The 27,793-nt window shown below is 39.9% G+C and overlaps 1 protein-coding gene across 1 annotated transcript; it reads right to left on the bottom strand.

Annotated features, from left to right (window-relative positions):
• Positions 1 to 24,385: 24,385 nt before the first annotated feature.
• Positions 24,386 to 27,483, bottom strand: LOC149009280 (putative receptor-like protein kinase At5g20050). Its single transcript, XM_089163170.1, has 3 exons — positions 26,310 to 27,483; positions 26,127 to 26,204; positions 24,386 to 25,972 (listed from the first exon to the last, which is right to left on the bottom strand). Exons 1-3 carry the CDS (start codon positions 27,136 to 27,138, stop codon positions 24,837 to 24,839), a joined length of 2,043 nt encoding a protein of 680 aa, XP_089019296.1. The 5' UTR covers positions 27,139 to 27,483; the 3' UTR covers positions 24,386 to 24,836.
• Between the last annotated feature and the right edge of the window lie 310 nt (positions 27,484 to 27,793).

The following is a 27,793-nucleotide window of genomic DNA, read 5'->3' as shown; positions in this document are numbered from 1 at the left end:
CCCTACACAGTAACCTTGGTCGATCCTCTTGGTCAATTCCATCAACCAAGGCCATCGACCAAAGGTGTGCCTAATAGTAACTTTCTCCATTTTACCTCTGTTTCATCTCCGATCATTAGAGTTTGTTCCTTATACTCTCTACATGTTTGTTTAGGATTATTTTGGTGATTTCGGACTTGCTCTCTAATTTCTTATCCAAAGTTTACAAAGTTGAATATAAGGTGAGTACGTTCACTCACAATATGCACAAACACATGCTTTGATATGTTAGGACTTATATGCATGTGTTAGCTACTATAATTATACTTCTTCTATGTTGTTATACTTCTGTAATTATAGTAGGTTATTCATGATATGATTTACATATTGTTGTTGATTATGAATGATGTGATTGTGAATGGGACTCTATTGTTATATTTATGGAATCATGATATGTTGTGATTGCCTAAGTTGTAATTGGAGAATGGGGAATGCCCTTTTGGTGTTTTTGTCATTGGACATCAGTGGAGGTGGTATGGGACACTTTCTTATGATGCCCCTTGGCGCTTTCCCTAATTACTAGATGACATACCTAGGATTTGGTCTAGATGAGTTTGGCTAGGGAAAACTCTGTCATATTTGACCCTATCGGAAGGAGAATTGAGACCAGGTGACCTGTGGCAGCAATGGGGATTGGTGGGTGCTCAAGACCGGTAACCAACCCATGAGAGGACACAACCACATTGTGGGGCCATTCTTTGGTAGGGTTGCACATAATAAACCTAAGCTTATGGGTGTTCAAGACTGATAACCAACCCGTGAGAGGACATGAGAGCTTCCCGTTTATTATATGTGGATGACCAATAGGGTTGAGAGAATACGTATTCGAGAGCGAGACGGTGACTCTAGGGAGGGAGGTATCGGAATGGACTGTATAGGCACGGAAGGGAGGCTGTCATACCCAAATGGACTGTCTAGTGCACTCCGAGCAAATGTGACTCTGTAGATGAATTGCATTGGGCTAGGTATTAACCTTGACATGGCTAGTACTCAGACCAATGGTGGTGAGCGATAGTTTTGACCTAAACCCTAGCCATGAAATGTCTGAGATGGATGTAGGACCCAATTACCATCGGGGAACCCAAAAGACTTGCATCAGAGCTGTGAGGGAGAGTGATTTGAGACCTACCCAAAGGAGTATGGTGTTGTATCTTAATGCATGTCTGCTGATAGAGACGAGCATACTTAGAGTTAGAAGCATACTTACATACATTTTTTCATATCATTGCATCATGTTTGCTTTGAATTGCTTGTAGTTGTTTATTGTGATTGAACTACTTGCTGAGTTCTTTTTAGGTCACCCTTTGGGGGATATGTTTTTCGATGACTTTATAGGTTTAGAAGAGATCCCGTACACCATTACGGAGAACCCTTCCCTATTTGATTCAGCTACGAACACAATGGGAGAAGATGTTAACCGGTGGTACGACTAGTACACCGGTGTGGACCACAGTGATGGATCCTATTGATAGTAGCAGGCATCGTCTCATTTTCCAGTGGGATCGTGAGTTAGAAGCTGATCCGAAGTTGCAGAAGCATAAACCCAAGGTGAAGAAGAGGAAGACCGAAGAAGTAGAAGAGCCTATGGAAGATTTAGAATAGTTTTATTTATTGTTCTTCTAGACTTTTGTTTCCATTGTAATAACTTTAGATCTACTTTAGACTTTCTTTAGAATTTGATCTACTCTTCCGTGTTTGATCTAGGGAGTAATTTCTACTATACTCTGTAGTTGATCTTTTGATTGGTATCACGCTATTCCGCACTAATTGGTATCACGCTATTCCAATTATACTCTGATTATGTTAGAAGATTATCTCTTTGATTTGTTTCATAATAAGGTTAAACATTGATTATTCGTTGCTCATGATTGTGTTAGTGTGCTATGTGGTTATATGATTTCCCTAACTTTACCATGGGACTTGTGGAATCACACCTCCAGGCATCGCAGTTAGGGTATTGGCTAGGGGGATGTGACACTTATTACAGTTGCTCTATAAAAGATATTGATAGAGATCAACTAAAGAAAGTATCTAAACTTTGAGGCACTTGAAGAGGACAAGAGATTATATGTTGATCTACAATCGTGTTCTAGACCTATAGCAGTAAGGTTTATAGAATTTGACATTGCTAATTGTTAGGATAATAAGAAGTCTACATTAGGTCGTTTTCCATGATGGCAGGAGGGGAAATATTGTGAAGAAGTATGAAGTAGGGTGTAATTACTTCCTCCATCATATAGGTAGAGTTTGTAGTCATGCTATGGCACAGCTACTCAAAGAGTTTGGCTAAAGAATCTCATTAGATTGTTGATTGTTTTGTAGATAGACCTATCCAGTTCCTATCCAATTATACTGTGATAACAATTATGTTGTGTTATTATTAACAACAATAAGGGTGTCACAGGGTCTAAATGCATGAAGGTCAAGTATTTGACCATTAAGGAAAATGTTAAAGAAGGTGATACCATGGTAGAGCATATTTGTGCAAATGATATGGTTATAGATCCCTTAAGGGTCTCCACCTAAACGTCTTTCAATGATAATCAACAACTATGGGCTTAGAAGCATCTTTGGATGTGATTGTTTGGTGGGAGTTTGTATATTTTGCTCTATTGTGTAATAAGGTTTTCCATTTGTACTTGTCTTTTGACATTTTATTTGTATATGCATGGATAATCAATTGTTTAAATTCAATAAAGTTATTTGGTGACACATGGGTATTTACATTATTATCATGTTGCATATTATGCAAGTCTTAAGGTATGTGTTAACCTTAGGCAAAGACTAGGGGATATATGTATTAGCATTGAGGTATGTCATGTAACACATAAAGTTAAACTTGAGTTATAAAGATGACATACAGGTTCGTGGTAACCAGAAAGTACATTCTCTCGTAGCATTAAGTCACAGATTCGTGGAAACCATAAAGTACATTCTCATGGCATTGAGTCACAGGTTCATAGGAATCATAAAGTAAATTCTCTCATGGCATTGAGTCACATAAAGTGGAAGATTTAGACAGACAACATAATGACACATTAGGATTTTCCATAAAGTGTCATCAATTGCCACACTATCATATTGCATCAATTTTCACTCATGTTAAGAGTTTATGACCATGGATGGTCCTATGCCACTTAAAAGATGCAATGACTACCATGATTTGGTACTTAAGCCTCTATGTGAAGGGATTGAGTTTTAGTATTATCCCTAGACCAATATAAAGTTGTGCACATAAAGATCAAAATGTTTTCAACAGGCTTTCTAATTGTTTTCTTAAAAATAAATAAATAAAGAGAGTTTTGTTTTGCTTGACTGTGTCACCATCAACATATCCCAAGTGGGAGAATGCTAGTATATTAACAAAATATTCCACATAAGGTGAGCTTTAGTGATTGTGTTACACTCTAATTTGGTTTCCATATTTGGTCTAACATGGTAATATATGGTTATTAAAACTCTTATATGGACTGGCTAGTGTGGACTAATAGGGACCGTTAGATCTTGATGGCTGATTAATGAGTTTTCCTATACAAAGAGATGCTAGGTCCCTCCTCTAAACCCTAATGCATCACATTATTCTCTACAGTGCAAGTTCAGAGAGGTTGTTCCATTGAGTCAATGTGTGAAATCCCTTATGACTCTAACCCATAAATCCATATGATAGGTCCTAAAACCCACAGTGCAAGTAAAAGGCAATTGTGAACCATCTAGATAGAAACCACCGGATTGGAACCTGAACCAATGGAAGTGGATGGTGATGATGCTGAAGTTGGAATGTTGTTGAAGTTGGGAAAAAGATCTCACTCAAACGTTGTCGGATATGGAAAGTAGATCATGATTTCATTAACGACACTTTTGGAAGGTCCTAGAGATCAAGTAAGACCGCCCCCCAAAGTGTGGATTAAGTGTTGAAGTAGAGCCAAGGGAAGAACCACCCGAAACTGCACCTAGATTAATTCCATGGGTATGAGTCGGTTGGTCTCCCCAAGCGACTCATACTGGTGCCCACAAGTAAAAAGGGATTTTTTGGTATTTTGGTGTTTCATATCCCTAGTTAATGATTTCTTCAACCTAAAACATGTTATTTCACTCCTACGCTGTTAGAGAATGTTAGCGAGTTCGTGGCAAAGAGGGATAATATTATAGAGATCATTTGGAGTGCTTTCCGTATTTCAACGGAGGTTTTTGAGGTTAGTTCACTCCTCAGCTTATTTTGTTCATCTCCTTTTGATTCTTCATCGTTAGTGGATCCTTGTGGAGAGGTACTTAGTTAAAGGAGATGTAAACCCTATCTTTGTTATTTCTCTAGAGTGATTCCACAATCACTATATTCTACCTTTTCTTTTTGGATAGATTTTGAAGAAGACCTTTTTGTGATTTTACTAGGTTTTCGATTTGATTTGAGCTTTTGAATGTCTTCTCTTGATAGATCTTGTTCTTAGGTGTTTTTAGAGTTTTCTTTCCATCCTAGGAGTAGTTTAGAACCAAATCCTATAGACAAAACTGTTGGATTAGATTATCTCCGTACTCGAACATGGGTCTCCTCCCGGGCGACCCTTGTAGGTTTAGTGTTCAAGCGACTTGTACCCAAGGTTCGAAATTTCGCATGGTGTCACCATGTCAGTGGCTAGCAACACCACCAACACGGCAACACCAAGTGAAATATCAGGTGACTTTCTGAAGGCATTCAATGAAAAATCGATCCCCAGTTGTGAGGGGCATTTGGTGTCATTTTGGCCTGAATTTTGATGTGTAGCCTAATTTGAGGCCAATAAATACATTGGGAGTGCTATTTTGACCTCAAACATCACCTAAAATAATGTTTTTAATCGACACATGTCCGACTGTATGCAGTGAAAGCCACAAAAGTAGAAGTCTAGGAACTCATATAAAACAAATCATCTGAAGTCTATGATTCATTATACAAGTACATAGAGTCATCCAATAATCTCAAATATCCAACTCTCAATTCCAAGTACTATGCCTAGGTGATCCAACTCCCATTGACTAGGTTCTCTCCAACTCATCATTGCCCCCAACAAATTTACATATTGATCCCATGTCATTTGATACTGGTAGTGCTCCAGATAGTCATCAATTGTAGCTTTATAGCATAATCTTCTGCCTCCAATAGATCTCCCATGTGAGGGAAGTGAGAATAGGGCCAACGAAGGTGTTGCATGCCTGATGATGCTATTGCTGGTGTAAAATCCAACCCTATCCTAACCCTGACCCTAACTCAAATCCATTGTTGTTTATAGGTCCAAAGACCCAAAGCGGTGGTAGAAGAGACTTGTGGACCCTTTTGATTGATAATTTTGAGTCGGAGTCCGAGCCCATGAACATTGACGATGATACCCCTTATTTGAGTACATTGTCGGTGTTTAGTTAAAATCTGCGCATCGAAGAAGAGTGAATCAGTTGAAGTACCTAATGGACTCCCATGCACAATTTGAAGGTATTTCCTGAAACTAGACTTCTTGGTTGACTTGTAGGAGAAAACCCCACTCAATTTGACTCTGTATAGCCCTCCGAACCCCTATCCGTAGTTGCTGAACTATTTCTGGATTTTCTGCTGAAACCTGTTTTGGTCGATCCTCCTTGGTCGATGCCATCGACCAAGACCATCGACCAAAGTGTCCCAGACCCGGAATTAATGATTCTTTGGAATATTCCCTATCCTATTTAGGCTAGCCTCATGTTTTGAGCCCTATTCTAATCATTATCACTCTTGAGACCGTGGGGAGAGCTTCCCAAAGCACCTCCTAGGCATTGGTGAAGAAGATTCAACCCAAATCATTGTCAATCATTGTTCCTTGTCTCCATCAACAACTACAAGGTATGATTCATCACTCTCACTCTCTATTTTATTCTTTTCTACTCTTTTCTATTCTTTTTCTTGCTGTTGAAACCTTGGAGTTGATGTTGCAACCTTGCAACCATCACTCCAAGTGTTCACTCTTGCTTAACCTATGATCCTCTCCCATGTCCATTAATGCTATGGTCTCATTTCAAGCATAGCATATGCATTCCTTGATTTTCTTCTTAACTTCATGCATTCTTATCATAAACTGAGGTATATAGTGTGCTATGTATATGTTTATTACTAGCATATGATCCTAATCAAATTCCTATAAGTTCCCCTAGCTAATTCATGCCTTTCCAATGCAAATGCTTTTGATTTCAATCCATGCTATGATTCTTGTCTATTGAACTTAGTAGTCTAAATTGGGGCTTTCTATTTAGACCATTGGATTGTGTTAATTTCTTGATTTGTAGTGTTCTTATACTATTCTTAAGCATCCCTCCAAGTTCCAGATCTATCCGAGCCCCGGAAGACCGAATTCGGACCAAAACCCCCAAAATCCAATATGCAGCCCGAGACTGTTTTGGTCGATCCTCCTTGGTCGATGCCATGGACCAAGAGCATTGACTAAACATGTTGCTGACTGCAACTTCACCCAGTTTTGACCCGTTCAACCTCCGATTTTCTAGATTTCTTCTCCAATCTCTCATTTGTGTTTGTTTAGGGTCTTAACACTATTATTGGATCATTCCTTTATAGCTCTTGGATCATCATCAACTCAACTTAAGGTAAGGATGATTATCACCGTAAATACATAGGCTATGTACTATGTCTTGATGTTCATGACTTAATGAACATATCCTCTTAATTACTTTTGAATATCATAGGACTGGTATACATGTTTAAAACAGTAGTATTGTGATTTCATATACTCTTGTTATATTGATTGCTACTTGTATATATGATGGATCATTTTGATGTTATGATTTAACTTCTATCATGATGATGTATCAAATGTATGTGATATGATGGACTTGAGTATGTGATTTCTTAGGTATAACTTGGGATTGGGGAGTGTCCTATTGACGCTTTTGTCCTTGGGCATCGGAGGGAATAGTATGGGATGTTCTCCGAAGGTGCCTATCGACACTTTCCCAGGTTATTGGATGACATACATAGGATTGTCTAGTTGTGTGGCTAGGATTGTCCTTGTCGTGTCAGACCCGAATCGGAAGGGCATTGAGACTGAACGACCCGTGGTAGTGTATGGTCTGATGGGCGCTCAAGACCAGTAACCAACCCGGAAGAGGACATAAACCATGCTACGGATACCCGAAAGGGGCCATTTATTGGTAGGGTTGCAAATAGCTAGACTTGAGCTCACGGACTCTTGAAGATCGGTGAGTCATCCGTGAGAGGACGTGAGAACTTCCCGTCTACTTTTGTGGATGACCAATTGGGTTGATGAGTCCGGTGGGTAATGTCTGTGACTCTAGTGTGAAGGATACCGGAAAGGAATGGAAGTATTCAGATCTAACTTGATACGACGGAGTCTTGCATTGGGCTAGGCTTTACCTTGACATGCGCCAATACTTAGACCAAATGGTGATGTGAGAGAGCGGTGATCGAAACCCCAACCATGGATTTGCCCGAGAGGGATGCAGGACCCAATTCCCCCCAGTCTTGAGTGACTGAGACTTACCTAAAGAAGTATGGTGCTATGACTTAAAGCATGTCTACCATAGAGACTAGCATTCATAGAGTTAAAATCATACTTGCATCATTTGTTTCATATCATATAGCATCATGTTATGATTTGTACTTATATGGTTATGAATTATGGAATAACTACCTTGCTGAGTTCTTTTGAACTCATTCCTTTTGTGCAAATGTTTGTTAGATTATCCCACAAGTGTTGAAGACTCCGATGGTGCACCCTACGAGACGGACTATGACTACCCTCAGGGTGGTAGCTACAGTGAAGATCAGGGTTATTGTACTGAGGAGGATTACACTACGTACCAGGGTTAATCCCACTGTGGTGAGGGAGTGGCCGTGCTGGGCTTTCTTCGTCCACACTTATGAAGATATAATTATTAGGATAGAAGAAACCCTTGCTTAGTGCCCCATTCCCCTGGATTTTTGTTAAACATTGGGACATGTAATTAACTTTCACTGAGTTACTCTTTAAACTTTGGATTGTAACTTAACTTGATTTTACTACTTTTCCGCTGCCACTGAGAGAGTGACTTCCACTCATTTCTCTTTCTTATAATCATACTTATACACTTGGTATCATTTCTTTCCGCACTCTGATTATTTGTTCATATCTTATTCATAATATTTGTTATGTATTGCTTTTACCTTGATTATCATTGTTCATGATTGTGCTATCACGTATGTGGGAGGCATGGTCCCTCGATGCTTGATCCTTGGACTGTGGATCACATACCCGGGTATGCCAAATAGTGTACCGGCTAGGTGGATGTGACAGCTGGTGCCAATGACTGTGAAGTTATGGACTTGTCAATTGACATTGACCTTAAGAGACCAAGCTCATAGTAACTATCGTCATGCGAGTGCCCATAATACAAAGTACCAGAGGGGACACCCATACCCATACCATACTATCTATGAGAAGGAGGGACACCATAAATACCGATAGGCCCATAAGCAAATGTGGAAGCTACAGACCCATCCAAGCTTATGGACCCCATCACTTCTGTTAAGTTGTCCGCCAAATCCAAAGGATTTACATAAGAACCATAAGATCCATAACCGTAAGATCCGTGCGGAAAGGTGACACCATCATAACCACCTTTGTGCTGTTGCTGCCTCCTATGGCCCTTTCCCTTTTGATGGTGGCTCGTATCAGGATATTCACAACCATGATGTTGCTCACCACCATGATCATAACCTCAGGTGGCATGTGTGCATTGACTCTCCCCAATGTATCTAGTGGGGGCTGCTATGTCTTTGGTAGTGGAACATGCAAACGCTCTTCAAAGCCTCTGCCACGACACCACCACCACCACCACCGTCATCATCATCCCTCGCAATCTTACTTTGAGCGAGTGTGTCATTTGGATCATCATCCTGCATGCCTAGTGCCACCATCCAATCCCCATCAATAGTACTAGCTGCCTCTGCATGTGCTTGCCCATATCGAGAGGCCATAAACTCATCCACATCAACTCCTACAGCTCAAGCTAGCTCTGGGTCAAGCCTCCCTGCAGGTTGGTCCAACACCAGCTCACCCCTGTCCAACATCCACTGAGTGAGGGGATCTTGCTCATCTGTGCCCACCTCAAATATATCATCTAGATCAATGTACTACCGTCTATTCTCAGCATGCTCCCTAACATGTTTTATCTTCAACCTCATATTGTAGAGACAAAACAATAGATCATTTAGTCACAGGCTTCCCAACCAATTCCTCCTCTTGGAGGGAATCATGTTAAATGTACTCCAACTCCTAGTCTGAGACAGGATCTTGATCGCCAATCTTCAAAGGTTGGATGCACCATTCCAATAGAGATACCACCACTCAGCTGCATTATCACAAAAACATTAAGTTAGAACTTTAATACTTAACAACAAATCAACTTATCTATATATAAATAATAATGCATTTATACATCTAAGGATCTAAGTATCTAACCTGGATCACTGGTTTCTCTACCCCGTACAACAACATCTTCACTAAAAGACCCAAATGCATCCCTAAACAACTTGATCTGCAATAGTACAATCATTTGTATTGATTGGTTAGCTAAATTATTTAAACAATAAATTTGTTTGAAATTCTTGATGCCTCACCTCGTTGTGGCAAAATGATTAGAGCATCAGATCTGGCTCCAACCCTGAAGTCACATGTAACAAGGCATCCAACAGGTTTGTGTCCAACCCCAAATGTTCACTATATTGATATCTAGGGTTTAAAAAATAGGCTGCATAATTAAAAAAGCTTACAGTTCTAGAGTTAGGATTGAATGAATAACCAATACGTACAACTACAAGTTAACAACCCACAATATGTACTTACCATCCCTATGTAGGGTATGCATCAAATGAGCAGTCCATCGTGCACAATATCCAAGAAAGCCCAGTGCCCTCTTGGGTTTGTTGCCTCTATAGCGACCTTCATACACTCAAAGGTTGCATACAGGTGGGGCATAGTGGGTCCCCCTCAAGGAAGAGCCCACCATACACAAGACCTTTATAATAGGCTCTAAGGTCTGCAACACCATAGTAACATTTCTTCAGAACTCATCAAATGATATTGTATTATGTGTTTGGCGCCCGTTGGTCGTACAGAATTATCACAAACTCATTAAGTCAAACCACTCTTAGGATGCAAACATGGATCTGAGGCCCAACTTCTTCTCCTGCATATTGCTCAAGGCGATGAAATTAATCGTGAATCTTGTCAGACGAGGTTGCACCAACTCACCTCCACATGATCTCCTCATCATGGCCAAAGCAATGTTATGATCATAAATGAAGCTGGTTACTTTTCTAGCCCTTTCAACTATGTTGTTTAATTCAACTGTGTTATAGACAATGCTAAGTTTTCCAATGTCCTTCAGCATTAGGTCGATAGAATGAGCTACACAAGGTGTGCAAAAAAGATGATAATTTGGTGAACTCATCAACACTTCACTGGCCTTCTTGAAGTCAATGACATTCTGCACCACATTCTTCCTCCCAACCTCATCTATCACATCCTATAGGAGACCAATGATATATCTGTAGTCTTTTGTATTACTAGTAGCATCCACTAATTTCAAGAAAATGGTTCTCCTGTCACAGTACACCATAAAGTTGATGATGGACTTTCTCATCGGACTGATCCATCCATCACACATGATGGTGCATCTATATGTATCCCAAAAGGGTTTCATACTATCTATATACTGCTACAGCTCTTCCTTCTCCTCCTGAAGGAGGGTGGTCATCAACCCTATAAAGGTGGGACCCTCATATCCAGGGCCTGCATCTGCAATAGTATTAATCATGTGCCTGTAGTATGGACCCTACGTCGTGTTTGCTGAAATGGAACTATTATACATCCACTTTGATATTGCCTTTTTAACCTTCTTGTCCATACCTTTCCATGCACCAAAAGTCTTGGGCTGCTAGGCCCCCTTCTTGAAAATTTCAGGTTCGTGCTCCATGATTCGGTCCCCACGGCGTGGATAATCAAATGGTGTTGGTCCTGCTGGACCTGATGTACAAGGGCCCCTTTTTACATGATTGCTCACCTTTAACTTCCATTGGGGAACATAGATCTCCCCACCTTCGGTTCTCATTCACCATTTCTTGGATGCGGCGTCATCATCTAAGTCGTGTCTCCTCTTAGTGAGGATGACATCGTCGTGGGTGGATTCCTCTACCTCAATGGGCGTCTTGCCCTTTCTCGTTGCCTTGAAAAGATTTTTCAGAACCCCCTGGGGGCTTGTGTGGGAGGCTTTCGGGGAGGGAACGACAGCACCCTCGGTCTCTTTCCTCTTCGCCTGAGGCGTTCTATTTTCTATTGCCTCCATTCCTTTGGCAACCATCGCTTTCACCGCCTTCGGGTTATATCTTTGAGGCACTACACGATGAAGAAAATGGAGTTAGTAAAGCATATACATAAGTGGGTTTGGGAGCTCACCGAGGGCTAGACCCTGTTAGCACGATCCGACAGTGGTTGGACATTAGTGTTTTCCATCATGTTGCGAATGAGACATCAGCTGAAGAACTTTGCAAGAAGTTAGCAAGTCTCTATGAGAGGAAAACAGCTGGAAATAAAGCCTTTCTAATGAGAAATCTTGTTAACATGAAGTTGAAGGAAAATACTTTAGTTACTAAGGACTTGAATGAATATCAAAGTATAGTGAATTAGTTGAGCACAATGAGGTTGAAGCATGAAAATGAGTTGCAAACTTTACTATTATTGAGTTCCGTACCAGATTCTTGGGAGACTTTGGTTGTATCAGTTAGCAATTTTGCTCTAGAAGATAAACTATCAATGAGCATGGTTACCAGTGCATTATTGAATGAAGAGACAAGAAGAAAGTCCATGGGTTCAAATGATGCACAAGTACTTGTCACAGAGAACAAGGGGAGGAGCAAAGACAAGTTTAACAAGGTCGTGATAAAGCCAAGAGTCATGGTAAATCAAAAGATAGATCAAAATCTAGAGAAAAATTCAAGTGTTACCATTGTGGCAAAGAAGGGCATATGAAAAAAGATTTGCAGAATTTGGAAAAGAGAACAAAATGAAGAGAACAGTCAGAAGAAAGATGATGATAATAACACCGCCTCTATAGCATCTAATGATGCTTTAATTCTTCTTCCTTTTGGTGAGGATCAGTGTTTGCATGTGTCAAATCACCAAGTTGAGTGGATTATTGACACAGGAGTTTCTTATCATGCTACTCCTATTAGGGAGTCCTTTAATAAATACAAAGCAAGAGACCTTGGAACTGTGAAGATGGGGAACACTAGTGCCTGCAATATTGTTGGTATTGGTGATGTTTGTATAGTGACAAACATAGGCTACACACTCACTTTGGAAGATGTACGACATGTTCCTGATTTGCGTTTCAATTTGATCTTAGGGATTGCCTTGGATAGAAAAGGATTTGAGTATACCTTCAGTAATGAAAGGTAGAAGCTCACCAAGGGGTCAGTGGTGGTTGCTGGAGGAGATGTTTGTTGCTCTTTGTACAAGACAAGAGTGAGAATATATGAAGGTGGATTGAATGCAGCTGTGAAACCCAGCCCTAACCTTGACCCGGAAACCTTGTTATTTGTAGGTCCGATGACCCGAAGTAAAGTAAGAAGTCAGCTTTGGGCCATCCCAGTAGAGGACTTGGTGTCTGGCTTTGAATCCATGAAGGTTGATGATGAGGTTCTATTTATGGAAACAGAATCCTGATGAAGATCTAATTAGTTGATGGACTTGGAGTGATCTCTATCTTGGTTTGAAGGCATTTCTACCTACTAGGTAAGTCACTTGACTTGTGTGCAAAACCTCTTTAGGTTTGGATTTGATCTGGGCCTTCAATTCCCTGTTTTGGCCTTCTTTGTCTTGCATTGGTCGACCGATTGGTCGGTTGGGCCAGTCGACCAATCCACTCGACCAATGGGTCTTGTCTTTGGCAATTAGGTTGATTCTTGCTCTATTTAAGCCTAACCTCGAGTCCACTTCGTATTTGCTGCCTCCAAACCCTCCCGGAACGAACCAAAGACCTCTGCAAGTCATCTCTCTTGCATCCTTGGAGTTTTCTTGGCGGATCTTCGTCGGAACTCTTCTTTTTGCATCAAAAGGTATGTCTACTCTCTCTTCTTCTCCTCCATCTTTGTTTTCTTTCCTTTTTGAGTTGAGACAGTAGAAGAGATGCTGCATCCTCTGTTGCAAACATCTCTGAACATGTTCTCATGATCATCCTAAGGATTTAAGGCTAGAACAATGATCTTAACCATGATCATTGCAAGCTTTTGAAGAATTCATGATCAAACTATGATTTAATCTCTGTTAATCTTCTAATCTGAATTCTGATCTCTTTGGATCTTCTTTCATTGATCATGTTAGTGGTTAATGGTTGTGTTTTCTTTCCATGATCCATAATCCATAGAATTCTAGTTGTTCTCTTCTACCTTACTATGTGTTCTTCATGATGCATGATAGTACATATATGGTAGGTTTTATTTCCTTATTTAGATTTATGCTTCTAAGCCTTATTCCATGAAGACCTATGCATGTTTTCATGTTTTCATTACCGAAAGCAAGGATCCATCCTCCTATAGTTATTGTCCTTGTTTTCTATTTCAAAATTCATCAAGATCCATGTTTGATTTATTTATGGTAACTTTTTGTTTCCTAATTTGGATCTTGATACCTTGATTTGATTAGTGTTTTGAGGTCCCCTATATGCTAGAATACTACTGATGTAGTTTACCCCTTGATTAGTACCCTTTTGAACCACCAAATTCGGATTTCATATCTCAAAACTCGATTTTCTAAGCTATCGTTCGCATTGGTCGACTGATTGGTCGACTGGACCACTCGACCAATCCACTCGACCAATGAGTACAGCAACTCCAGAATTGGTCTGTTTCGGATGCTTTGCTATATTTTCTGTTAGGGATCTTTCCTAATATGTTGTATATACTTGTTTAGGACCTTCTTCTCAAGTTTGCCAAGATCTTACTTGATTTCTTAGGATTCTTTGCGAGTTATAAAAGGTAAGGATGGTTATTTCCTTAATTACATAGATAGCATGAATCTAGTTTCTATATTTGAATATCATTAATATGTTTCTTAAATTAGATTCTTACAATGATATACTACTGTTGCATAACTTTGATTACAGTAGCATTGCTTATTCATATTGAATTGATTCATGTATGATTTACTTACCAATGTTATACAAATGATTGTAAATATTGATTTCTTTCCATATATGGAGTTACCATATATGTGATGATATGAATTGATGCATGTGTATGCTTACGTATGGTTTGTTAAGGAGAGGTGTCCTTTTGACATTTCTGTCCTTGGACTACTACGGGAATATTATGGGATGTTTCCGGAGATGCCCTCTGGACACCTTCCTAAACTGTTGGATGACATATATAGGATTGTCTAGTAGTGTTTGGCTAGGATGTCCTGTTATGTCAGACCCTAATCGGAGGGGTATTGAGACCGAACGACCCGTGGTAGCAATGGGGATTCATGGGCGCTCAAGACCGGTAACCAATCCGTGAGAGGACAGGAATCACATTGTGGGGGCCATTTATTGGTAGGGTTGCATATGGTTAGACTTGGGCTCACGGGCGCTTAAGACCGGTAACCAACCCGTGAGAGGACGTGAGAGCTTCCCGTTTACCATATGTGGATGATCAATAGGGTTGATGAGTCCGTAGTCCGAGTTGGTTGGTGCCATAGGATACGCTGACTCTAGTGTGAAGGATACCGGAAAGGATCGTCGGGGACGAGGAATGGAAGTATCCGGATCGACTTGATGTAACCAAGTAGAAGACTTGCATTTGGCTAGGTTTTACCCTGACATGCGCCGGTACTTATACCAAATGGTTGTGAGAGAGTGTGTTGACTTAACCCCCTGCCAAGGTTTGTCCTGAGGGATGAAGGACCCATTACCAATCGGCTGCTCAAGACCGGTGAAATGATCCGTGAGAGAATCCAAGATATCTTAAATGGTTGAGGATGTGAGTGGACTTTCCTAAAGAAGTACGGTGCTATGACTTAAAGCATGTCTGCCAATAGAGACCAGCATACATAGAGTTAGATTCATTCATTCATTGATTGTCTCATATCATATTGCATTTATGATTGTTCTGGAATCCTGCCATTTATGTTATTATGGATTTTAAGCGCCTTACCTGAGTTTCTTTGAAACTCATTCCTTTATTGTACAATGTTGTTAGACTATCCTGCAGTACTTGAGTACTATGACGGTTCCTATGAGGAAGCGCAAGGCGAAGAGACATATCTCCAGGTAGGTGATTGCGGTTACCACAATTACTCTGAAGATCCCACGGGTGGTTATGCTCCGTACGATGCTTAGTCCGACCATTGAGTGGAAGCGTCCTTGTGCTATTTATGAGATCTACACCTACAAGGATGTCGTCTACAAAGTGGAGAATAATTTAGTTACCCAATGTACTTGCTACTGGGATTAGCTTTTATCTAGTTTATTCTTTAGAGCTACTTTTCCGCTGGATGTAAAGTGGGATTTTTGCTTCACTTTACTTATCTGTTTGATACTCTGATTATGTCTATTATTCCGATTCGTTTATGATTCATTCTTTCATTATTGGATCTATGATTTATCTTCCGCACTCATGTTATGATTGTTCATGATTATGTTATTGTTTATGTGGGAGGTTGATCACTCGATACCTGATCTTCGGGCTGTGGATCACACTCTCGGGTATGCCAGATAGGGTACCGGCTGGGAGGGCGTGACAGCAGCAAAGGATGATTCCTTACCTGATCTATGGCATAGGAGACTGGGTCACATGAGTGACAAGGGGTTTCAGGTTCTAGTGAAGAAGTCATTGATTCCTCTTGCCAAAGGTATGTTTTTTTTAAATCCTTGTGATTATTGTTTATTTCGTAAACAACATAGAGTTTCATTTCAAAAGATCATGGTAGGAAGTCAAATTTATTAGAATTGGTACATTCTAATATTTGTGGTCCATTTGAGGTTCCATCATTAGGAGGTAATAGATATTTTATTACTTTCATTGATGATGCATCACGAAAGGTGTGGTTGTTTTTTTTGAAATCCAAAGACCAATTATTTTCAGCAGTTTCATGTCATGGCCAAAAGAGAAATAGGAAAACTTTTGAAGTGTCTCCGCACTGATAATGGAGGAGAGTACACATTAAAAGAGTTTAAGAGCTATTGTTCTAGATATGACATCAGACATGAGAAAACAGAACCCTGGAACCCCTCAACACAATGGGGGTAGCAAAGAGATACAACTGAACCATTGTTGAGAAAGTGAGATGCATGTTGAAGATGACTATGTTGTCAAAACCATTTTGGGGAGAAGTAGTCAACATTGCTTGTTATTTGATGAACAGGTCTCCATTAGCTCCTTTAGAGTCTGATATTCCAAAAAGGGTGTGGAGAGGGAAGGATGCCTCCTACTCTCATTTGAAGGTGTTTGGTTGCAAGGCATTTGCACATATACCAAAGGAACAAAGATCAAACCTTGATGCCAAGGCGGTTCCTTGCATATTCTTGGGATATGGAAATAAAAAGTTTGGGTACAGATTATGGGATCCATAAAAGAAGAAGACTTTTAGAAGTAGAGATGTAATATTTCGTGAAGCTGAAAATATTACACACTTTGAGAAGCCTACTCATGCTGAGAATGTTATGTTTGATCCCACGTCCATTCTAGGAGGAGAACCTACTCATGAAGAATAGGTTGATCTTAATGATCCAGAAATTGTGACAGGTGATTCTATGGATCATGAGGATATTGAGCAGGGGGAGCAGCCCCACAAGAAGAGGTTATAGAATCTCAAGTGAGACGGTCCATAACAGAGCATAGACCAACACAAAAGTATCCCAGTTCTGAGTATATTATTCTTACTGAAGGGGGAGCCCGAAAGTTTTCAGGAAGCAGTGATCCACAATGATAAAATTAGTTGAATGAAAGCTATGCAAAAAGAGATGAGTTCCTTGCATAAGAACCATACTTATGAGTTGGTAAAACTTCCAAAGGCAGAAAAACATTGAAGAACAAATGGATATACAAGATAAAGAGAGATGCATCTGGGAAGCTAGTGAAGCACAAGGCTCGTTTAGTGGTGAAAGGGTTTGGATAGAAGAAGGGCATTGACTTTGATGAGATCTTCTCTCCAGTTGTAAAAGTGGCATCCATTCGAGTCATTTTGGGTTTAGTTGCTAGCATGGATCTTGATCTTGAGCAGTTATGTGAAATCTAGCCCTGACCTTGACTCGGAAACCCTGTTGTTTGTAGGTCCGACAACCCGAAGTAAATGAAGAAGTCAACTATGGGCCATCTCAGTGGAAGACTTGGTGTTTGGCTTAGAATCCATGGAAGTTGATGACAGTGTTCCATTTATGGAAACTTGTTCAGAACTAAAAAGGAAAGTACACCCTGATGAAGATGGGATTAGTTGATGGACTTGGAGTATTTTCTGACTTGGTTCGAAGGCATTTCTACATGCTAGGTAAGCCACTTGGTGTGTGTGCAAGACCCCTTTAAGTTTGGATTTGATATGGACCTTCAATTCCCTACCTTGGCCTTGCTATCCTAATTGGTCGACTGCTTGGTCAACTGGACCAGTCGACTGCTTGGTCAATTGGACCAGTCGACCAATCAATCGACCAATGAGATCTGTTTTGTTGAATTAGGTCTTGGCTGCTCTATTTATGTCCACCTCAGGTTTAATCTCGTCTTTGTGCCTCCAAACCTTTTGGAACGAACCACAGCTCTCTTCAAGTCATCTCCTTTGCACCTTTGGTGATTTTCTTGTTGGATCTTCATCATTTCTCTTGCTTTTGCATCACAAGGTATGTGATCACCCTCCTCTCTTCTCCATCTTTAGTTTTCTTTAGTTTTTCTTTTCTTTTCTGACAGAGAACAATGGGGTTGATGTTGCATCTCTGTTGCAACCATCACTCCACTCATTTCTCTGTTTTTCCTAATGATTTAAGGCTTGATGGATGATCTTAATCAAGATCATCACTTGCTTTTGAAGGAAACCATGTCTTTGTCTTCTTTCTCTTTTTGATTCAAAGTTCTTCAATCTTAGATCTATTTTTCTAGAAGTTCTATACATGTTTTCCATGAATTCTCTATCAAATTAGTGATTTATCATTCTTTATTTTCCCCTCCATGAATTTGCCATGATTTCTCCAAGAACCCTGACTGACCTGTTTATGGTAAGTTTTATTTCCTATTCTGTGACTTTAAGACTTGATGTTGTTAGGGTTTTGAATTCCTCTTTAGACCAATACACTATCATAGTTTGGTGGCAATTCGAATCATAAAATTCGGATTTCGGATCAGAAATCTCTGATTTTGTCGGTCACTTACTCTGTTGGTTAACTGATTGGTCGACTGGGTTAGTTGACCAATCAATCGACCAATGAAGACAGTAGCCACTATTTTGGTTTATTTTTGGTTGATTTGATTCCTATCTTCTGGAGATCTTTCCTAATAAGGTATGTACATTGTCTAGGATCCCCTTCCAAGTTTAGAAAAGATCTTCCTTGATTCTCGGGATTCTTTGCGAATTATTTAAGGTAAGGATAGTTATTTCTTTAATTACATAGGTTGCATGATTTAGCTTCCATATTTGAATCTTCTGATTTATTTCCATAAATAGTTTCTTATATTGATGTACTACTAATGCAACTACTCTAATTACTGTAGCATTACTTGTTTACATTATTTAGTTTATGTATGACTTTTCTTGTCAATTATATATGAATTGGATCATGTTTTTGATTACTTTCCATATGGGGAGTTACTATATTTGTGATATGATTGATTGATGATTGTGACTGATTAGGTATGGTTTAGAAAGTAGAGGTGTCCTTTTGACATTTCTATCCTTGGACATCAACGGGAATATTATGGGATGTTTTCGGAGGTGCCCATTGACACCTTCCTAAATTGTTGGTTGCCATATTTAGGGCTGTCTAGTAGTGTTTGGCTAGGATGACCCCGTTGTATCAGACCTTAATAGGAGGGGTATTGAGACCGAACGACCCGTGGTAGCAATGGGGATTCATGGTTGCTCAAGACCAGTAACCAATCCGTGAGAGGACAGGAATCACATTGTGGAGGCCATATATGAATAGACTTGGGCTCATGGGCGCTCAAGACCGGTAACCAACCCGTGAGGGGACATGAGAGCTTCCCGTTTACCATATGTGGATAACCATAGGGTTGATGAGTCCGTAGTCAGGCACTATGAGGATTCTAGTGTGAAGGATATCGGAAAGGATCGCCAGGGGCGAGGAATGAACGTATATGGATCTGACTTGGTATAACTAAGTAGAAGACTTGCATTTGGCTAGGCTTTACCTTGACATGCACCAATACTTAGACCAATGGTGATGTGAGAGAGAGGTGACTTAAACCCCAGCCATGAAATGTTCCGAAGGATGCCGGACCCTTACCAAACGGCGTTGTGTGATGAGACCCTCCCAAAGAAGTATGGTGCTATGACTTAAAGCATGTCTGCCAATAGAGACCAACATACATAGAGTTAGAATCATAATGCATCATATGTTTCATATCACATTGCATCATACTTTGCTTTCAAATCTTGTCTCTTATGTTATTATGGATTAACTGCCTTACTGGGTTTCTTTTGAAACTCACTCCTTTTTGTACTATGTCTTTGTTAGATTTCTCTACAGGCTCAGAGTATTATGACTGCTCATACGAAGAAGCGCAGGGAGAGGAGACATATTTCCAAGAAGGTGATTGCGGTTACGACGATTACCTTGAAGATTCCGCGGGTGGTCATGCTGCTTGATGAACACATTTATGTGTGAAATCTTAGGGCATAAAGCATGCATTTTATACACTTAGAATGGAGTTACCTTGGGTTTTATGTTGTTTTTGCAGATTTTAGGACTTTTCAAGACTTAAGCAAATATTTGGAGTTTTGGGCTTGAATCATGCTATTTTACACGTCAAGAAGTCCATTCAAATTCTCAAATGCGAAAATGGGCCTGATCTGGAGCATGATGGGCTAGAGATGTGTGATTACGGGCCAACTCCGAAATATTGAAGAGATAAAGAAGGCAAATTTGATCTACGGCTGAGATTTTAAATCAAATCTACAAAGATATTATTGAGAGAGTCCAGATGGAAAAGAGTCCTTGCATACCTCAATATCTTATTTTCTATTTGGGATTTGATTAAAGAAAGAAAAAGAGGAAAAAGAATTATATTCAGATAAGGATGAAGCAAAAATCCCGTTTTTGAATGCCTCTGTCCAGTTTCAATCAAACCCTTCATCGAACGGTCATCCGATGTCCGATCATGCTGATTTTTGGAGGAGAGCTTCACGACTACTTAAACCTCAAATCCAAAGGTGGGATTATGCATCTGATCTCTCTAAGTTGGCGCGATTAGTACGTCAAAACCCTAATTGGATGAGTCAGATAGAAACCCTGAGTTTTATTCAAATTCGGCCGTGCTTCATATCTCATGTAAACTCTATAAAAGGAGATCATATTCCATCAAAGGAGAACGTGTCTTAGAGCTTAGTAGAAGCATTCTTTCTTCTCTCTTCAGTTTATTTATGTTTTCTCTAGTTTTCTTTGCTTGCATTAGTGAGATTTAAATTTCTAGATTCAATGTTTAGGTTTAATCTTTTTATGTAATGCAATTCAAGTTCAAGCTTCAAGTTCAAGATTCAATTTTTTTAGATTCGTTTTTCTCTGGGTCTAGCAATTGCAGATTTAGATCATTCTAGATCTAGATCTGGTTGTTAGGGTTGGTTGAGATTTGAATCGTTTGTTCAATTCGCAAGTAAGTAACCTTCTTTATTAATCTTCTCTCCTCCCTCCATTCCCGCTTCTATCTACCCCTCTATATTCTTAATTTAGGATTTACTTTCAGCATTATCATTATTTATTGTTCTGCCTATTCATTCATAATCTCGGACCACATAACCGGAGCAAGCCTACGATCGTGCCTCCTGCTACGGTGACGGGTGGTGTTGCATCTGCATTTTAGTTATTTCCTTTTCCTTTTATTGCTTTGTTTATTGCTTTGTTATTTACTTTCTGTTATTTACTTTCTGCCTATTCATTCATAATCTCGGACCACATAACCGGAGCAAGCCTACAGTCGTGCCTCTGCTTCTGGTGACGGGTGGTGTTGCATCTGCATTTTCCTGTCTTTTATTTATGCATTGATTGTGTTTAATTTATTGTTCGTTTCAATTCGATTGCATTAGATATATAGATTAGGATCGTTTAGTTTAATTAATTAGTTAACAAAAAAATTGAATCATTCCACTCTCGCATTACTATTAAGAAGTTCAAATTCTAAGTGGCATATCTCCCTGAGATCGACCCGTTAGCTACACGATACCGTGCGCTTGCGGTTACTTTTAAAATTCACAAACACTGCTTACAATGCTTAGTCCGTCGATAGAATGGAAGCGTCCTTGTGCTATTTTTGAGATTTACACTTATAGAGATGTTCTCTATAAGATTGAAAACGATTTAGTTACTCATTGCACTTCTTATTGGGATTAGTTGTAATCTCTTTTTGAGCTACTATTCTGCTGTGGTATAGTGAGTTTTCCGCCTCACTTTACCTTATGACTTGACTTTATTAATACCTTTCGCACTCTAATATGATTTAATCTATTTCCTTCCTTATTTGGATCTCTCATTTATACTTTGCACATTGATTATTTATGTTCTTAATTATGTTATTGCTTATGTGGGAGGATGATTTCCTCGATACTTGATCTTTGGGGCTGTGGATCAATCACTCGGGTATACTAGGTACGGTACCGGCTGGGTGGATGTGACAAGTTAGATGTGAAAATTATATTTCTTCATTGTGACTTAAATGAAGAAATTATATGATGCAACCAGAAGGGTTTGAAGTCAAGGGAAATGAGCACTTGGTATGCAAATTAAAGAAGAGTCTTTATGGACTAAAGCAGGCACCAAGGCAGTGGTACAAGAAGTTTAACTCACTTATGGTGGCTATTGGGTATAAGAGTACTCAAGCAGATCATTGTGTATACTTCAAAAAATTTTCAGATGGTAAGTTCATTGTTCTTCTCCTGTATGTTGATGACATGTTAATCATTAGCCAAGATGCAAATATGATTAAGAAGTTGAAAGAGCAGTTGTTTAAGTCCTTTGATATGAAGGACTTAGGGCCAGCCAGACAAATATTGGGCATGCAGATTGTTCATGACAGAAAGGCTAGGAAGCTATGGTTGTCACAAGAAAAATATGTTGAACGGGTGCTTAAAAGGTTCGACATGCATGGTGCTAAGCCTGTAAGCACGCCTCTTGCTAGTAAGTTTAAACTGAGTAAGCAGTCATGTTCATCTACCAGTCAAGAAAGAGAAGCAATGCCAAGTATTCCTTACTCATCTGCAGTTGGTAGTCTTATGTATGCCATGGTCTGCACTAGACCAGATATTGCATAGGTAGTTAGTGTTGTGAGCAGGTTTCTTGATAATCCAAGGAGCGATCATTGGAAGCTGTGAAATGGATCTTCAGATATTTGAGAGGAAATTCCAAATTGTGTTTATGTTTTGGAGGTTCAGATCCAATCTTGGAAGGGTATACTGATTCTAACATGGTGGGTGACCTTGATTGTAGAAAGTCAACTTCAGGGTATTTGTTTACTTTTGCAGGGGGAGCTATTTCTTCGCAGTCTAAACTACGGAAATGTGTGGCTTTGTCTACAACTGATGCTGAATATATCGCCGCTACAGAAGCAGGGAAAGAAATGTTGTGGTTGAAAAGATTTCTCCAAGAATTGGGTTTGAAGCATGTGATATACTGTGGCAATTAGAGTGCTATAGACTTGAGCAAGAACTCTACTTATCACTCTAGCACAAAGCACATTGATGTAATATATCATTGGTTGCGTGATGTGGTGGAAGATGAGTTGTTGAAGATTGTGGAAATTGCGCAACGGCTATATATTCCGCCAACTTATTTGTGTAAGGGGCGCCTTTATTAGGTTGGGCCAAGCATCACATAGATAAGAATGCCTCTAATATGTTAACAAAGATTGTTACTTGAGAGAAGTTTAAGGTGTGTAAGGAGCTTGCACACATGAATTCCAAGTAAGGAGTCAAGTTGTGGCATCCTCCCTCATGGGCACGGAGGGAGAGATTTGTTGGGTCCAGCCCATGAACCCCACATGGGGGCCCAGTTTCTTAAGAGAACTAAAACAATAGGGTTGAAAACCCTATTGCTGTCGTTGAACAAGATAAGCAGCCGCACAACCAAAAAGTAAGAACAGGAGAGAGAAAGAAAAAGTCGAGAAAGAGGAGGGAGAGAACAAAATCGGGAGGTTCAAAAGGAAGAAGAGGATTTCTGGTTTCTCCGGCGAATCGACGGTGAAAAGTTGCCAGAATGAAATGAAATTTGAAAGGAAGGTCATGACACCTAGCTCTTCATATCCAACAGTCAGAATATCATTCTACCACAATTCTCGATAAGCCTCTCTGGTGATTTCTCTCCATTCTCTCTGTTTTCCATTTCTTTGAGGATGTGGTTGTGACTTTGTGTTCCTCTAGTGTTATCGAGAGATGGAATATTGATTGTATGCCCATTATTATTATCATTTCGTAATAGTGGAAGTTTGGGTAGACTCCGATAACAGTCCCATGGTTTTTTCCCTTGTGGGTTTTTCCACGTTAAAAATATTTGTGTTTGTTGTGGGTTTGTTTGTTGAATACTTGATCCATTATTGTTGTGGTTGTTGTTTTAATTTACACTAGTATATTGTTTAGCCTCCCATCATCTCCACCATCACATAACTCTAACAAGAACCTGCACAAGGATAATAAATATTAATTATTCCTATGCCAATTGAACAGAGGTAAGCTTTCCCAACCCCCAACCCCCTCTTCAGAAATGCTCAACAGTTAACATTTTCCCTCCTGTCTATGAATCCGGCCTGTCTTAGAAAAGACATAGTGTTGTTGGATTAATATTTCTACAAAGACTTTACACCATAAATGAATTGTCAGACTATCTCATTAGGAGGGTTTTGCTACAGTGTCTGGTGTGTGTTTGATCGGATGGGAATTTGGATCCACTGCTGCTTTTGTAGATGTTTTACAAAGGTATCTTATATTACTAAATTTCTTCTTATTGTCTTTTGAAAAGTTGCGTCCAATTAACTTTTAGGAAAATGTCGTCAACAGAATCTCAATACTGACTTGCACAACGGATTTAAGTTTTGGCAATATTTATTTGCATGCCGTTTAATTCATTATGCGTTATTGGATAGTTGATAGTTGAATACACAATCAAGAGAACATTCAGAAGAATGTTACTTTGTTTATAGACAAATACACTAGTGATTCATAATAAACTTGCTTAGATATCACAAAGTAATATCGTTCTTCTGCTCTACTGTTTGTAGGATGTATTAACATGGGAAAAAAAAGAGAAAATGAATGATTACCTACATATTTGCAGTAAATGATCCCCACAAACAATGCGGTACTGAATCTTATCTTACTACAAGAAGCAACCAATTTTCTGTTAAAATAACCTTGGAGAAGGACCGGGGATATGTTAGATTTTCTGCTTTCATCACATAAGAATGAAAACAACATTACAGTCCCAGATGCATCACTAGAAGCACTAGCCACACTTCAGCTTTCTATTCCATTGGTCAAACATAGCTCCAGATGAATCACCAGAAGAAGCAGCTGCACTTGAAGATCCATATATTTCATGGCCTAGTCCTAGTTAGGTGAAATTGGCATCCCACCTTCCCAACCAGGCTGAGATGGGGGAGGAATCTGAATGTCCAAATTCCCCTCCAGCATGTCAATCACTTTCCTCATTGAGGGTCGCCTAGACTGATTGAACTGAATGCACCATAAGCCTGTTACCTCCATTCTTCTTGCCATCTCTTCTTCTTCAATCCCATGGCACTCGTGCCACTTTGTGCCGCCACCATCACCATTCATCACATGGTGTTTATAAACCCACTCAGGGAAGTACATCTCGCTTGATCTACTTTCATCACAATTATAATTTCTCCTCTTCCCCACCATTTCCAGTAATACCATCCCAAAGCTATAAACATCAGACTTATCAGTCACCGGACCACAACTTTTCCACCACATTTCTGGTGGAGCATATCCTGGAGTCCCTGCCCCATGTGCAAGTGAAGCATGACTTTTCTCTTTATTCAAAGCTTGTGCCAATCCAAAGTCTGCAACCTTAGGCTGAAACTTGTCGTCCAAAAGGATGTTATGAGGCTTGATGTCACAATGTAAAATCCTAGTTTGGCATTCTTCATGAAGGTACGCTATCCCCTTTGCCGTTCCAGTTGCAATTTCAACAAGTTGACTCCACCTCAACTTTTCGACACCACCCTCATCTCTACCATGAATGAACTTCTCAAGGGATCCATTCTTCATGAACTCATACACAAGAGCCTGCTTTGATTGCTCAAAGCTGTAGCCAAGAAGCCGAACAAGATGATTGTGGTGGATTTTCCCAATGGTGAGTACCTCATTGAGGAACTGAACCTCACTATGATCAGTCTCGTCAATCAATTTAACGGCAATGGGGAAACCATTGGGAAGTTCTCCTTTAAACACAGAGCCAAAGCCACCCTGTCCCAGCTTGTGATTGAAGTTGGAGGTGTATTTCTTGATCTGTTTAAAAGAAAACCTTGTTGGCCTTCCTGATATATAGTTGTGCAAGAAAGTCTCTATAGAAGCCGGAGTTGTGTAATCTGCATTAAGGTAACGATTCAGAACCTGCTCATCTTGGACGCTTAAGAGTCTTCTCCTCTGTTTGTTCCTTCGGTTAATATAAACATAAAGCATAGATGCAGTAACAAACAATCCACATCCAAGCCCAATACCTATCCACAAGAGAAAGCAAAAAGGAAATTAAAACCACATAAATAAACCCAAAATGGCGTTCCCACTCTGGTAGAGTAGCTCAAGGTCGTCACCCTGATACTACACACAAGGATTTTTAAACAGAAGACAGCATAGCATGCAAATCTCTCTTACCTAAACCCATGAACAATGGCAGAAACCAATTCTTCTGTCGATGCTGGTACTCCCCATCATCAACTTTTGTATATTGCCCTTTTATGAAAAAATTATAAGCAAATAAAGAAGTTATTAATGACGGCCTGAAAACAAAACAGTACATTATTTAGAGTTAAGTCAGTTGTTCAAGTTATTAATTACCGTCGGAGCAATTTTTTGGATGCACCCCGTCAGGACAGAAACAAACCTCTAGGCCTCTTGGACTGTTTTGGTCGAGATAACCACACCTTCCATCATCTTTCTCTTGGCAAGAATTGCAATTGTCATCCCATACAACCGTGGAACCCTGCTGAAGCACCATTCTAAGATTGCCGACCGCTGTTATGTTGTCCAAGACCTTGATGGGTACAGTGGCTTTATAAACTCTGCAATTGGAGACCTGATCCAAGTAACCGTCATAATAATAACACAAGTTTGGTGTCCGGCCGCACTCCAAACAAGGAGACTCTGTGAGCATCATCAAGGTCTCTGTATCAGGTTGCTGAGAGCAATTGAAAAAAGTGACAATTCGATAGTATTCGGAATCATAATGGATGGCTCCTGTAACCTGCCACTTCATCGAATTGGCGGTTTGACCGGAGAAATCAGGGATTGGACCGCAACCCAGAAGAGCGACATCGACGATCTTGACTGAGTTATTGGAGTAGACTTGGCGGGTGAGATTTTCCAGGAGCTTGTATTTGTATCTGGGGCTCTCGTCGTCGGTGAAGAACACGGTTCCGTTGTCGCAGTGAGTGGTTACATATGCACCACGGCACATTGCGTTGAGCCCGAACGGGAATCGAACGATTGATTCTCCGCAGGTGGATGGGGAACACCGGTAATAGTCCTGTGAGACGATTGAACTATTACTATAAGAAGAAGAGACAATCTGGATGTTACAAGTAATATTGACAGCTGCAAAGAGGAAGATTGGCAACTGCAGGAAGAAGAAACGGACGTGAAATTTCTGGTGTCTCCAAATCATCATCTCTTTGTTGCCTAAGACGGTATCGGCTGCTAGAACCCCTACTGCAATTCCTTCCTCCTAATCAGTTAACTAATAAGGCTTTCTCTCTCAAGTTTCAACCCTAATAATAGTCAGAAAGAGACAGTGAAGTGAATTCACGGCCATGTTTTTCTTAAGCCTCCTCTCACAGGTTCATAGTCTCAGCAATTCTTCATTTGTCATTTGAAACCAAGATGGTAGATGGGTGGGTGGAGCTTCAATTTGGCCGTGTATCCGGGTCGTCATACGAGGCGGTCAATTATCAACCGTCAACTGTGTACTCGTCAAGGGAGAATAGAATAGTATGTGTACTTTTCACTTATTTAATACTAAGTTTTCTTTCCGTATAATAAAAAATAAAAATAAAATAAAATAAAAAAAAATAAAATAAAAAAAAACTATCAACCGTCAACTGTCAATCCATCCACTAGAAACTAGGGAAAGCGGATTTTACTTCAGCCCTCTGCATTTAAGGAGAACATTTTCGACCATAGAATCAAATCGATCTCGACTACCAAAATTTAATGCTCAAGATTTCAATCTCGATTGAGATATTGGATCCAGCAAACCGAAATCTTACTTGATAGTTATGTGCAAGCAATTTTGAAAGAAAGCCCAAGAATTCAGATCCTATATC

Source organism: Hakea prostrata, chromosome 7, assembly GCF_041222555.1.
Source record: "Hakea prostrata isolate BN-2017 chromosome 7, UWA_Hpros_2, whole genome shotgun sequence".
In the NCBI taxonomy this organism is placed as follows: Eukaryota; Viridiplantae; Streptophyta; class Magnoliopsida; order Proteales; family Proteaceae; genus Hakea; species Hakea prostrata.
The sequence above is the reverse complement of the archived record's forward strand: the minus strand, read 5'-3'. Positions and strand labels throughout refer to the sequence as shown.

Bases quoted from the DNA above. Each gene is read 5' to 3' on its own strand.
- LOC149009280 (XM_089163170.1), bottom strand. From the start codon at position 27,138: ATGATGATTTGGAGACACCAGAAATTTCACGTCCGTTTCTTCTTCCTG. The intron at 26,205-26,309 runs GTAATTAATAAC...TTTTCATAAAAG, and splicing joins TCCAAAAAATTGCTCCGACG to GGCAATATACAAAAGTTGAT. The intron at 25,973-26,126 runs GTAAGAGAGATT...TCTTGTGGATAG, and splicing joins GCCATTGTTCATGGGTTTAG to GTATTGGGCTTGGATGTGGA.